The following is a 14943-nucleotide window of genomic DNA, read 5'->3' as shown; positions in this document are numbered from 1 at the left end:
CAGCCCGTTCAGTAGAGTCACAGTATTTTAGGAACTTTCATGCAGATTTGGAATTGACACTACTTTACTCCTTCAAGGATAAATGCTTTAAATTGCTTTCAATTTTTTCTTAATTGTTGAAATACTGCAAAATGAAGTCTTTCCGTGTGACAGAGCCTTGCACTTAAAGTGCGTATTTCTGTCTGCTTATATTTTTTTTCTCTCAATTACGGTACCAGTAGAAAGTTTTTTGTTTTTTCTTTTATTTGAGGCAGTGAGGCAGTGGGGTTGCTAGCTGTGTAACTCGGGGCATTGGAGAACTAGGAAGAACCTTTGCTGACAGCCTCCATTCAGACGGTGACAGACGTGCCCCCCCTCCCCCGACACTCCAGCCCCACTGCCTCTGTCCCCACTGTCATTCTTGGACATTTCCAGTCATCCTAAGTCTTCTCACCTGGATGGTGATTCCAAACTCCCACTGTCCCTGTTAGGCTCTGGGAGATTGTTCTGCTATCCTCTTGGGCTGGATCACACCCTTGTCATCACAACAGACTTGTACTTTCTTTTCTATGCCTTTTAAAAATCAGTGTTCACCTCTAGTTTATGGCCTGTGAAAATTACATAATGCTCTTATCGTCATTTGTTACAAAAAACAAAGGCAGCAGAACTGTGGTCTAGCCTTTAGTAAGCTTTGCCTTCTCACCTCCAGTCCAAGTTCATGACTTAACTTTCATTTTTCATTGGTTGGTTGGTTTGTAGGTTTCTGCACTTATTTATTCGTTCAGCAAATACTACTTGAGAAATTACTAGGTAGCAGCTACTATTCTAGAAGTTGAGGATCCTGATAAAGAAAATAGTGCCTCTTCCATTCTTTTATAGAACCCTGCATATTTTATTGTAATTATCTTCCTTTTAAAAATATCTGTGTAATATCTATTTTCTTGTCTAGATTTTAAGTATTTAGTTTTATGTTTTTATATTTTTGCTATTCCCCAGGACCTGGCATCCATAATAAGCATTGTGTCATTGGTAATCATCTTAAATCCTTTTATTTTGCAAGTGCATAAAGTTGAAGCTCAGAAAGAATGACTTAATATAACTTGTTAATGGCTGCAGTGGAAATACTACCTGGGACTCCAGGTCTTTCTGCTAGTCTATAATATTTTATGTTAGTCTTATTTGCCTGAATTTACCACTTTTTTTTTAATTCAAGAAGTTTTTATTGAACACCTTCTGTATGCATAACACTTTGTGAGCAAACAGGAGATGGAAGCATGAATGGGCTACTTCAAGTCTTAGCCAGAAAGCTGTGGAGATTAAATACGCCCCTATGGTTTCTGCCCTCTGGGATCACCTGTTCTAATATAGAGTTGCTCAACCTTGGGAGTACTGATGTTTTGGACCAGTTAACTCTGCTGTGAGAGGCTGTGCTGTGCGCTGTGGAGTGCCTAGCAGCGTTCCTGACCCCTGACTGCTGCAGCCTCTGTCAGGCCTACGTTTTAGGTCTTTCCCGGGTGTCGGGGTGTCTTGTCTGACAGGAGGGTTCTCTGAGGCACAACTTTAGAGTTTTCTGAGAGCTTAACAAAGGATTTTGCATTCACACCCTTGGTTACATCTTTTGACCTTATTTTTCTGTCTTACGTTTGATCTTGGCCCAGAGATAGAGTCTTACTGCTTCGTGTGTGGCCCGAGAGGATGAGGAGGAGACAAGGCTGGGCTTGAAATGCCGGCTATTGAGCAGCCCTCCCCTCCGCTTCCCTCTTTCCTGTGTTGTAAGGGCCGCGCATCCCAGGCGGCAGCTCCGCACTGCCTAGACAGCCTCTTGGGCCCCATCACCTGTGTATTGGGTACATTTGCAATATTCCAGATAGGCTGCTGTGTTGCTAGTACCCAGTAAGGAATCTTTGTCTCCACTTTCCTTATGATGTTTTCCTCACTGTGACTTTCGCCCTCGCTGGCAGCCTCATGGGCTGTCTGGCTGCCTAACCATCTCTTTCAGATCCTTTAGTCTTTTCACTGTGGCTCCGTGCGATGTTCCAGCTCCTGTCCCGTCCCAAAGCTACCTCTACTGCATATTTAAAAAACAAAACAAAACAAAGGAAACAGCCCAGTTTCATATTAAAAGCTGTGTTCATTATCTCTTGCTACATATTTCATAGTTGTTGGACATTTGGGAGCAGCCGAAGCCCTGGGACCTCTGAGCGTGCAGTCAGGTGTCGGCTGGAGCTGGGCTGGTGGGGAGGCTGCTGAGGGCTAGAGGACCCATGTGGGTCTCTCCTTTGTGCTGCTTAAGTGTCGTTTCTCTGGAGGAGTCTTCCCCTAAAGCAAACAACCCAAGAAGGAAAGGCAGTGTGCTAAAGAATTGGCAGGTGTATTTTTAAACCGGCACAGTCTGCATGCAGCCTCCCAGGTTTCCCAGATGCCCTTTTGCGCTCTGTCTGGCCGGAAGCGGAAGTGTGGGCGGCGCCTGAGGTGGGATGTGCTCAGGAGCCGCGCGCTGTCTTGGCCTGTCATGGCCGCGCACGTCTCAGCGGCCAGGGCTCCCTGGAGAGGATGCTGGGACGGTGAGTCCAGCTTCCTGCCTGGCAAGAGGAGAGGGCAGATGTGGTTGAATGCGGGTGGTGAAGCCGTCATCCCAAGCAGGGAGGACAGGAATTGAAAGCATCTGTCCTCCTTTCATCCCGGCTCCCTGGGTTTGCTTGATTTTTATTTCAGTTTTCCTTTAATCAAACAGCAAACTAGAGTAAGACGACATAGTTATTTGGGTGTCTAGTCGTATTCTAGGGCGTTTTCATCAGCTCATCTTAAATGTTAGACGGTGCTGGTGGTGGAGGTTCTGGGTGTGAAGTGTGGACCCAGCACCAGTTACTGCCCCTGCAAGCCCTCGGTGCGGCTCCATCCTCCTGCTTGGCGATGAACCTTCAACGAGGGCTTTGTTTTTTCCCTCGGGGCATCTTATTGAATACTTGCATCTTCAGTAATTCATCTGGGCCCAGTGCTTTGTCTGTTTTAATACTTCTAATTACCTAATTAGGTGCCATAACGCAGTGACAAAGCCCTTTGTCATTTCACTCTTGTCTTAACCCTTTTCTTGCTTAGGAAACACTCCTTGTGTCTCTTTGTTGTCTGAGGAACTCTCCATCATGGATACACCTTGGATATTTGCCTGGCTCCCTTTGTGTCTGGGTCGCGACCAGCCAAGCCCTGTTGAAATCAGGTCTTCCCGGTTGACTCACGTCATGTACCTGGGCTCCTGGTTCTTGGTCTGAAGTTGGGGTTTCGTTGTCCTGCCTCTCTCACTTCTTGATTCACCCCCATACCCTGCAGTCACATGGGAAGATTTCCAGAAAGCAAGTAGAATAGTTGTCATAAACTGCTTTTGTGACAGAATTAGTGCCATTTATCATTCATAGATCTTAGGTGTCCACAGGCATCCATGAGTAAGTGTAATGGAAATCAACAGCATTGTTTCAAAATTATAGTGATCTGTGCTTCAGGATAACTGAAAAATTGACAAGGGTCAGTTTTTTTTTTTTCATATGTGTATTTTAGATAACAGTGAAAGAAAACGTGATAGAATTACAGTTTTACCTTTTTACAGCCTCTGATGAGTCAGTCTAGACAGTGATCATTGGTCGTCACATAAAGAGAGAAAAGCTAAAAATCTCTGCCTCCTGATGCAGGCACCCGGCACCATCTGTACCCGTTGTCCACTTCTGTGTTATAAACCACCCCCAAAGCTTAAGAGAACAGCACAATTAATTTTGTTGATAAATCTCCGACTTGAGGAGGGCTGAGCAAGCTGTTTTTCTCTGTTCCGTGTGGTGGTAGCCAGACCAGCTCGAAGTTTAAAAATCAGAAGGCCTGTCCATCTGTCTGGCTCTCAAGGCTGGAACTCGGCAGAGACGTTCTCTGGAGCTGGAGCTGGAACACCTCCCCAGGGCCTCTCGTGGCTGCTTGACTGCCTAGCAGCGTGGTGTCTGGGTTCCATGGCTGTTTGCAGACAGGGAGGTGGACAGAAGCTGTGTTGCAGCATTGTTCGCATTGCCATCTCTTCGTGAGAAGCTTGTCACTGAGGACCATGCCTGTGCAGAGGGGTGGTGTTAGGCTGCCCCACCGCCGTGTGGGAGGAGCGCCGAAGAATTCCGGAATGTGCGCTTGAAGCAACCACATCTTCCATGAAGGACCGTGTCGAAAGCTGAATTTGAACCTGTTGGAAGTCTCTAGACCTCCTTACTAGTTTGTGGGAATACAGGGAGATGAGGAATGTGTTCCATAAAATGGAAGAACAGGAAGTAAAATTAAGAATGTGGGAAGTTTCTACAGGGTAAAGGGTTTGATTTTTCTAACAAATGCATTATAAAAGAGAGAGGGAGAAGGAGAGAGGAAGGGAAGAGAAGGCAAGGAAGGAAAGAACGGACAAGTCTGTGGAATATGTCTTCAGAGATATAGCAACAAATTTCCATGTACAGATGCTTCTTGGAACTTGATTGAAACAAACTGAAAAACTTTTAGGGAAATTTGAACATTTGACTGCATATTTGGTTTAATCGATTATTTTTATTAGTACAGTGTTAAAGTAGTACTATGGTTGTGTTTTTGGAGTCTTTATATTTTAGAAATAAATGTGTCCTGCAATATTAGTGACATCTCAGGGTTGCTCTGAAGTGCAGCCCTGAGAGAAGAGGACCCATAAAAGGGAATTATTGCTCATGGAGCTGGGCGACTGTGCTGGGGTTCAGTCCGTTATTGTCTCTCTATAAATGTTGGAATTCTCTATAATGAAATATTTTTTAAACTTAAAATGAAATCTGTATTGCCTATGAATTTGGAGTTATTTCAAGTTACAAAACAAAATGCATACACCAGATGCTTATACCTCTGGATGTTAATTTACAGTATATAAATTTTGTCTATTTAATACCTACTCAAATCTTGAGAGAGAAACTCCTGTACTTTAAATGTTGATCAATTAAGTTGAATCGGAATTATTACCTTTGTTTCTGTCAAGTAAAAATGTTAGATGGTATTAGTCTCAATCCCATCATGGAATACATTGATATTCCTTTCTCTTTGCTTATCAGAGTTCATCCTCACCTATTTACCATCTCTACTTTCTTTTTTGGCCAAATTCAGAAATTTCTTCTTTCTCATTTTCTAATAATAACAGAATTCATCTTCAGTTCCCGTTTGTTGTGATTCTTTTCTCCTTTTTCTCTTCTTTCTGATGGTTTGGCTTGAGTGAATCATAAACTTCTCTAGTTCAGTCATAAATTTTTTTCTCTATCCCATCTTTAATGAATTTACCACCATTTCTCTTTTTGCATGAAACTGCAAAGTCACTCTTGATTTTTCAAAATCTTAATAACTTTGATCCCAGCCTCGGTCTGTATTCTGTGATTTTTGCTATTGTTTCAACAGCAGATTTTTCTTTCCCAATGATAATTTGGGTTAGACTGCTGTTCAGATTACCTGCCCTGAATCAACACCAGATGTCAGGGAAGCTATTTTGAAGCTTAAAACCTATCATCAAAGGTGTCTATCACTATTCCTAGAAAAGCTGCTCACTGCTTTTCTCCCTTTTATTTCTGATTCCTGTAGATAGAATGCCTTCTCACTTGAAGCCTGATAATACAAGAATCAAGTATTTTTTGTAGGAAATATGTTATTATTCAGGTGTATTCATCAACCTTATGACTCGTAGGTTCTTCTTTGTAACTCTAAACTCATGGAATTTTATTCCACTGCCTATCTCTGACTCATTGATTAGCAAGACAGTTGGGAAGTACTGCTACCCTGCTCACTACCCAGGTACACTGGAGCAGGTGTTAACCTCTCTAGTTCCGTTCTTACCTATTACCTTCTGAGCCAGATTCTTTCAGCTGGTAACTTCTGTGAATGTCAGTTCTTCCAGATTCTGAAAATACATAAACTTTTGTCTCTGTTTCAGAACGCTTCTGAAATCTTTCACACCTTACTTGTTTCACGCTATGGATTCTTCATCACAATTTAGAGGACCTCGTACTTTTCTGAAAAAGAGGGTGTCCTGAGACTTCATAAATGCATTTCAGCTTTGTAGACTAGACTCGTGGACAGTGTGCAGTCACACAGCTATGCCCTGTCTGCCTAATGCACATTTTCAGTTGATTGGGTATTTGCTAAAGGTTCAGTTCAGTTCAGTCGGTCAGTCATGTCTGACTCTTTGCAACCCCGTGAATTGCAGTGCGGCAGGCCTCCCTGTCCATTACCAACTCCTAGAGTTCACTCAGACTCGTGTCCATCGAGTCAGTGATACCATCCAGCCATCTCATCCTCGGTCGTCCCCTTCTCCTGCCCCCAATCCCTCCCAGCATCAGAGTCTTTTCCAGTGAGTCAACTCTTCGCATGAGGTGGCCAAAGTACTGGAGTTTCAGCTTCAGCATCATTCCTTCCAAAGAAATCCCAGGGCTGATCTCCTTCAGAATGGACTGGTTGGATCTCCTTTTAGTCCAAGGGACTCTCAAGAGTCTTCTCCAACACCACAGTTCACAAGCATCAATTCTTCAGTGCTCAGCCTTCTTCACAGTCCAACTCTCACATCCGTACATGACCACTGGAAAACCATAGCCTTGACTAGACGGACCTTAGTTGACAAAGTAATGTCTCTGCTTTTGAATATGCTTTCTAGGTTGGTCATAACTTTTCTTCCAAGAAGTAAGCGTCTTTTAATTTCATGGCTGCAATCACCATCTGCAGTGATTTTGGAGCCCCCCAAAATAAAGTCTGACACTGTTCCCACTCTTTCCCCATCTATTTCCCATGAAGTGATGGGACCAGATGCCATGATCTTCGTTTTCTGAATGTTGAGCTTTAAGCCAACTTTTCCACTCTCCTCTTTCACTTTCTTCAAGAGGCTTTTTAGTTCTTCTTCACCTTCTGCCATAAGGGTGGTGTCATCTGCATATCTGAGGTGATTGATATTTCTCCCAGCAATCTTGATTCCAGCTTGTGCTTCTTCCAGCCCAGCGTTTCTCATGATGTACTCTACATAGAAGTTAAATAAGCAGGGTGACAATATACAGCCTTGACACACTCGTTTTCCTATTTGGAACCAGTCTGTTGTTCCATGTCCAGTTCTAACGGGTGCTTCCTGACCTGCATACAGATTTCTCAAGAGGCAGTTCAGGTAGTCTGGTATTCCCATCTCTTGAAGAATTTTCCACAGTTTATTGTGATCCACACAGTCAAAGGCTTTGGCATAGTCAATCAAGCAGAAATAGATGTTTTTCTGGAACTCTCTTACTTTTTCCATGATCCAGCGGATGTTGGCAATTTGATCTCTGGTTCCTCTGCCTTTTCTAAAACCAGCTTCAACATCAGGGAGTTCATGGTTCACATATTGTTGAAGCTAAAGGTGGGTAGTTTAAATTATCTACCTGCAGTTTGATTCTTAGAGATGTCTAGTTTTTAATCTCCTGAGTGTTTAGTGTGCATTTAAATGAAACTGTAAGTTGACATGTAATGTAATTTATATTTTTAGTAGTTAGGTATTAAACTCTCATAGTTCATGGATATTTGTTACAAAGTGAATATTGTAGTTTTTAGCACTTTCTCCCATAATCCATTCAGATTGCAGCAGCCATTGGGAATTTGGTGGTCCAGTGTGCATAGACAATTTCCAAAGTGGTGTTAAAGAAGCAGACATATAGACTCACTCGGCCATGTGACCTGCCCAGTCCTGAGATAGGAAGCCTGCTTCAAGGCAGGGTTAGAGTTAAGTCATCCGATGAGCAAGGAGAGGAAACCATTTCACCTCAGAAGGATTACTCTATTTTTACTTTAGTGATGTAAGTTTTTCCAGGAAATTTCTTCTCAGCATTTTATTAACTAGTCACCTGTCTTTCATCCTGATTACTCTAATTTGGGGTATTTGACTTTCTAAAGAGTTTAGCAGCTTTCTTTTGTCCTAAATAAGTCATTTAACACGCTTTGGTATGTATCTCCTACTTCAGCTCATTTGACACTTTCTGGAACTTCTTTGTCTTCTAAGACATATCATTCTTGCTCTGCCTCTACTCTCAGCTAATTTCTCCTCTTTAGGAACTCCAGCCTGAGTCTGGGCTGTCTAGAGGGCCAGCACATTGAGATTTATGCATGGATATGAGATGCCCCATGGACTGTTTATTCCAAGCCCCAGAAGAGAGGCTTCCTTACTGCAGGAGAAGAGATCAGACTCCCATATCTGGGGACAAACTATATACCTACAGGAGTTTCAAGCCAAAGTCAAATGAACAGATGAAGATGAAACAGACTATAATTTATTATAAAAATTAGAATCAGGAAAGAGATGCCTCACAAACCACTAGCGTAGGCCACATGGGGTCCCAGCCCGAACTGGAAAGTTCGTTCTAACTCTCACAGGGGCCTGGAGAGGATCAGAAGGACGCAGAAAACAGCTGAACTCAGCAGCGATAGGAAGCGGTAGAGTCTACACGTAGCTGACATCGCCGCGGGTGCGCCTCTGGAGACTCAGGAGGCCCACTCTTCTGATGCGGCCCGTGCCTCTGTGCTCTCAGTCTCCAGCCTCCCGCACGTACCCTTATCTTCCGGTCCCCAAGCCACCTCATTCACGCGTGCGGCATGTCAAGTGCCCATCCTCAGGCCAGCGGTGGTCTTTGAGCTGGACGCCCACCGCCAGGCCTGCTCCTGCCGCTGTTGCGGTGTCTCACCTGGTCCCAAGAGCAGTGTGATCATCCCGCTTCAGAGATGAGGCTGTTAGGCAACTGTCTACTCTAGTCCTGCAGCCAGCAGCTCTGCAGCAGGAAGCTGAACACAGGCCCTTCTCAGGCCTGGGACTCTCCATCTCACCTCAGTGTAATATCCTCCTCTCTCCTTCCTCTAAACTCCTCTTGCAGTCTTTTTTCCAAATTAGAGTCCCTCCAGTACTCTCTTCTTTCTTTTTGCTTCAGAAACGTAGAGTCATCTGTTGCTCTCCCCCCGCCATAATGCTGCCTTGGAAGCTCCTGTGTGCCTCCCGCCTTTCCTCTGCCCTGTCATCCTACCCCAGCCGGTGGCACCTCCCAGAAGCGCATGCCCTCTGTGTCACTAGCATCATGCTCAAAATTGAGCCCTCAGGGCTTTCCTTCTGATGGGGTGACCTTTCCCACAGATGTTCTGCATTCCTCTTCTCCTAAAAATTCTCGTTCAGATCTTTTGTGACTGAACCCATTTGACTGCTTATTTCTGTATGATGTTAGGAAGCCTTCTAATCCCATTCTTTTACCCATGCTGCTGCTGCTGCTGCTAAGTCGCTTTAGTCGTGTCCAACTCTGTGCCACCCCATAGACGGCAGCCCACCAGGCTCCCCCATCCCTGGGATTCTCTAGGCAAGAATACTGGAGTGGGTTGCCTTTTCCTTCTCCAGTGCATGAAAGTGAAAAGTCAAAGTGAAGTCGCTCAGTCGTGTCTGACTCTTCACGACCCCATGGACTGCAGCCTACCAGGCTCCTCCGTCCATGGGGTTTTCCAGGCAAGAGTACTGGAGTGGGTTGCCATTGCCTTCTCCATCTTTTACCCATAGCTGTCCAGTATTCCCAGCACCACTTATTGAAGAGGCTGTCTTTTCTTCATTGTATATTCTTGCCTTCTTCATCAAAGATAAGATGCCCATAGGTGTGTAAGTTTGTCTCTGGGCTCTCTGTCTCGCTCCACTGGTCTACATTTCTGTTTCTGTGCCAGTGCCGTCCTATGACTGTCGCTTTGTAGTGTCGTCTGAAGTCAGGAAGGTTGATTCCTCCAGCTTCGTTTTTCTTTGTCAAGATTTCTTTGGCTATTCAGCATCTTTTGTGTTTCCATCCAAATTGCAAATTTTTTTGTTCCCAGTTCAGCTCAGTTATGTCTGACTCTTTGCAACCCCATGGACTGCAGCTTACCAGGCCTCCCTGTCCATCAGCAACTCCCGGAATTTACCCAAACTTATGTCCATTGAGTTGGTGATACCATCCAACTATCTTTTTGTTCAAGTTTTGATAAAAATATCACTGGTAGTTTTATAGGGATTGCACTAACTCTGTAGACTGCTTTGGATGGTACCGTCATTTTCCCAATACTGGTTCTTCCAATCCAGGAACCTGGCGTCTCTCCATCTGTTTGTGTCAACTTTGATTCCTTCATCAGTTTTCGGCATACAGGTCTTTTGTCTCGTCAGGTGGTTTATCCCTAGGCATTTTATGCTTTTCACTGCAATGGTAAATGGAACTGGTTTTTTTTTTAACTTCTCTGATGCTTCGCTGTCAGTGTGTATGAATGCAAGGGGTATCTGTATTACTTCTATTATATCCTGACTGATTATTTTTGGATGACATTCATTCTTATAGGGTTATCCCTTGGTATTCATGAGGGATGGAGTCTGGGACTCCCACAGATACCAAAATCCACGGATTGTTTAACTCTTGTATAGAATGCAGTAATATTCACAGATATAACCTATGCCTGTCCTCACATAAATCATCTCTAGATTTCTTATAATAGCTAACACAGTGTAAATACTTGTGTAAATAGTTGCTGGCAGGCTAGCACTTTCAAGTTTTGCTTTTTGGAACTTTCTAAAATTTGCTTTTCCTAAACATCTTTCATCCATGGTTGGTTGAATCTGCGGATCCGAGAGCCACATATCCACAGGGCTGAGAGATTCACTGTGTGTTGCATTCCTCTGTATTTCCTCTTTGGGTTGTTGCCATCTTTCATTCTGAGCAACTGTGTAAGCTCCTTCCGGGTGAATACTCTGCCCTTCTTATTTCAGACTACCTCAAAGCACCTGGTAGAATTTTTGATCCAGAGATCATTTAAGCAGTATTGACTAACTCATTCCATTGAAAGTGGTGTTTTAATCAAATAAAACTAATGGTATGGTAATGTATAATAATTTAAATTCTGATATTTGCAGGAAAAAAAAGATAATGATTTTTTCACAGAGTTGGTATTTACAAAATCACGTTATACCAAATGGGATTAAACAAAGCAGTCCCCCACACCAACAGGCTGTACGGCATTTTGCTTTAAAACTGTTTACTCATCACGTGGTGATCGTAAGCATATGAAGACATTTGAAATGTTCAGATGTCAAAGATACCCCTTCCCTTTGTGATACACTAATCTCCCTTTTCTCATCCTTTTTGTCTTTAACACATCAGTCCCACCTCTGGCATAAGTTGCATGGTAAAGACAGACTTGTACTAAAACCAAAAGCCGCCCTTGGCACCTCTCAGAGATGAAAGTTTGAGGGTAATTCTTGAAATTGTGTTACTCAGTTTCAATCCTCTGTTTTCTTTTTTCAGGTTTCCTGAAATGCAGTTTTTCCAACAAGAAAGTGTGAGAAAAATTCTTACAGATGTTCTTTTCTGTTATGCTAGAGAAAATGAGCAGTTGCTTTATAAACAGGTAATGAAAATATCGTACAGGTGGCATCCATTGACTCAGAATTTTCTATACAGCTTGACAAATGATAGAGCAATAATGTAGCCTTTATTGTATCCAAAGTTGTATCATAATAGTAAAGCAATCAAAGAGCTGCTTGTCAGCTGCACAGTGAGAAAAGTAAGCTCGCTGGTGCACATATGCTTCTTCCTTATTATGAGACATTCCGCCAAATTGTCTTCTATAAGGCATTCAATCTTTTCTTTCAACTTTTGGGAGTTTGTTTATAAACAGCATCTTTGAAGGCAATCTAGTAATAGAACTTTTCAGAGTTGTAAACATAAATATTGTTTCTAAGCACAGCATTTATAAATGCATGACATGCCATGAGGAAGTGATCAAGTGTCCTTTTACTCTTTAAAATCTACCAAGAATATAACTTCAGAAAGTTCCTTTAAACTTTCTGGAATTTATATGATATTCTTGGGATCTTGATGTTTAATTCATCTAGTAATTAAAGAAGATTATTGGATTATGTGTATTCATTTTGAAATGTAAATTATTTAATATATAAAGAAGTATCCAGATTTCTACTTAAGCTAATGGGATTCCAAGAAAAATATACAGAGTTAGATACTTTAATGTGTCTCAGAATACATGTTAAGTGAGGATTCAAACTATTAATAAATTCTCTGACAATCCAAAGTTGTTATGTCCACTGCGGACCACCTAAATTCACTGTAACAGAAGACACCCGCATGGTGAGAGCAGTGTTTTTATAATTTGAGATAAACTTGATTTATTTAAAGATAATAAACCAAGTCATATTGCAGTTGTCCTAAATAATATATTTGTTATCCTCTACATGGAAATATGCAAAAGAACTAATTTTATCTTAGTTTTGATATTACTAATATATATTTTATATTAATTACATGGTGGTAATGAGCTTTTAAAATGGGAAATGGAAAAAACATATCCTGTTCATAATGGCAACCAAAACTATAAAATGTCTAGGAATAAATTGAATAATATAAGAATAAAAGCTATGTAAAGAAAACTATAAACTTTATAGAAGGATACAAAGGTAGAGTTGAATAAATAGGAAAGTGACAACATGTTTTTAGGTGGGAAGATCCTAAGATACTGTTTCTTCCTAAATTAACATATAAATGTGTTATCATTCCACTGATAGGCTAAGTGAGAGAGAAATAATTTTTTTAAAACTGGACACAGTTATTTTAAATTCAGTGCCCAAAAGCTTTATAGTAATTTTAATGGCAGGAAAGAACATAGCTTACTGGTTGCAAGCACTGGGTCTAGGTTCTGATTCCTTCATTTGTGTCTCAGCTCTAACACTTCTTAGACAACGCATAGACTTGCCTCTTCTGATCTTAAAGCTTTGTTGATGAGGGCGGTGCTCTGTAGAGTTAAAAGCAGGTAGTGCTCCTTATGACTTCGTGTTGGTAGTTATCGCGGTGATCATGGTTATAGTCATTAGTAAATGTGCTTAAGTTGCCACAGAATTTAGGGGAAGGGGAGAATGACCTAAGAAGACATGAAAAGTGTTATAAATGTTATGTGATCAAGCCAGTGTAACAGTAGTGTGGAAACCGAGAGAGAGATCAATGGAGCAAGGTAAGAACAGGTCCAATCGTAAGTGAGAGCTTCATGAAAAATAGGGCATTTCCATTCAAGGGGAGAAGGACATTGAATTGCTGTATTTGACTTTCCATCTAGAAACAATTAAATTAAAGGTATAATTGTAAGAACTAAAACTACATAAAAATTCTGGGAAAAAAGAAACATTTAGGAGAATTTTTTGATAACCTCAGGGTAGAAAAGGCCTTCCCTAGCAAGATATGCTGTCCAGATCAGACCCAAAGTGCAGAAACCAGCAGCAAACCAGAAAGGAGACAGGGAGAAAATAAATCTCCATCTGTGTAAGACTTTTTGGAAGCCAGTAAAAGAAAATTCTAGTAAGACTGACTTAAAATCTACGAAAGTTACTAACACACTTGCAAGAAGTCATCAGGCGCAGGCTCTTCGCCAGTGACCCCGGCTCGTTCCCGTTGTCCTGCTCTCATTTTGTTTCCTTTTGTCATCAAGCCTGTCTCCTCCGTCTTCTCTCTCCTCTTTGAAATATCTGGGAGTATCTCATGATGAAAAATCTGATGATAACCAATGAGGTTAGAATATAATTATGCCAAGTTATACGTTTATTTCCCCTTTTTCTTTACAGAAAGAAACAACTAGATTCACGGACAAGGAAAAAAAAACACATTTTAATTGCGTGGTCCACCGTTTGTGAGGCACGCAGCACGCTCGTTTGTGAGGAAGGCTAAAGAGAAGCGGGGCAGACCAGACATGCTTAATAATTTAGACAAAGCCTATCGGTCACTGAGCAGGAAACTATTATTAACTTACTGCTGAGCATCACCTTCTAAGACTTAAAATTACTCCCTATACATGTTAAAAATTCTATAGATTCTATAGATGTAGAAATAATCCCTCACTCTAAGAGGATTGGATATTTAGCCCGATCAAATTTAAGAAAAAACCTTGAGTTTCATCACAAGCTGTTAAAGCTATTATTTTGTACTAGGTGACACCCCGTTTAACATCGACCATATTGTTAATAGTTATGGGATTTTATTGAATTAATGAGACTGTTATCATGTAGTAGAATGTCTTGCTGAGTTAATTGAAACTGCAGAGATTATATAAATGGTATTAATGAACTTTGACTGCCTGATGCCTCAGCTTTAATAAAGACTGCTTGGTGGGCTAAATGAACACAGGCAGATAAAAGAACAGGTTCAATTTGGTGAGCCTACGGGCTGTTGATGAAGAAAACTTTGTTACCTTCATTTTCAACTGACATGAGTTTGGAGAGCAGTGACTGCTGAGGATCCAGCGGTGAACAAGGCTGTAAGCAAGCAGAAGCACTGACTGCGGGTGGAAGCAAACCACACATTGTGGAGGCCAAGAGCATGCCGACGACACGTTCCTTTCCGTTACATTTTATCAGATTTACAGCACATTGAATTTATTATCATTCTTTCCAGATATCTTTTCATTTAAAGATGTCTATTTGGTTGTCGATTGTAATTAATAATCAGGTTTTACTAGGATAGAACTGAGAGTAAGAGCAACAATTTTTTCCAAGCCTGTTTTAGAAAAATGTACCTAGTTTAGTTGGATGTGAACCCTGAATGTGTAAAAGGCTTTCTTAGTGGTGTTCAGGGGATTCTGAATTTTACAATTTTCCATTGTACAAAAAGCATTCTTTAATTGATGGGAAGTACTGAAGTATAATTCAGTACAGTTCCTTTCCATTTTTCATCATATTGTAGCTTTCACCAATGTGTTGATAAATGCAATGTGTGCCCCTCTAGTGGGAGCTGTTCCACTCATCCAGTCGCTATGCAGTGAGCACCTTGTGTATGCTGAGCATATAGTAGGAGCTGGGTTTTCCTAGGTATGCACGGATGCACATATGCATGTACATAGACATATGTGTATCACTTGCCAAGTTTATAACCACACAGTACTTCCGTACTCATTTGA

At 41.6% G+C, this 14943-nt stretch overlaps 1 protein-coding gene across 28 annotated transcripts in view; it reads left to right on the top strand.

Moving 5' to 3' along the window:
* Positions 1 to 14943, top strand: part of TBC1D5 (TBC1 domain family member 5) — a 593124-nt gene that overhangs the window by 337104 nt on the left and 241077 nt on the right. For all 28 annotated transcript variants that reach the window (XR_009595889.1, XM_060396753.1, XM_060396793.1 and 25 more), the window contains one exon: positions 11295 to 11397. Coding sequence is in view for 27 of the 28 variants with exons in the window: in XM_060396753.1 (XP_060252736.1) it covers positions 11295 to 11397 (103 nt within the window). In the remaining variant the exon portion in view is untranslated. The remainder of the gene's footprint in view (positions 1 to 11294; positions 11398 to 14943) is intronic.

Source organism: Ovis aries, chromosome 1 (assembly GCF_016772045.2).
Source record: "Ovis aries strain OAR_USU_Benz2616 breed Rambouillet chromosome 1, ARS-UI_Ramb_v3.0, whole genome shotgun sequence".
NCBI lineage: Eukaryota > Metazoa > Chordata > Mammalia > Artiodactyla > Bovidae > Ovis > Ovis aries.
Note: the sequence above shows the minus strand (reverse complement) of the source record. Positions and strands in the feature narration are given on the sequence as shown.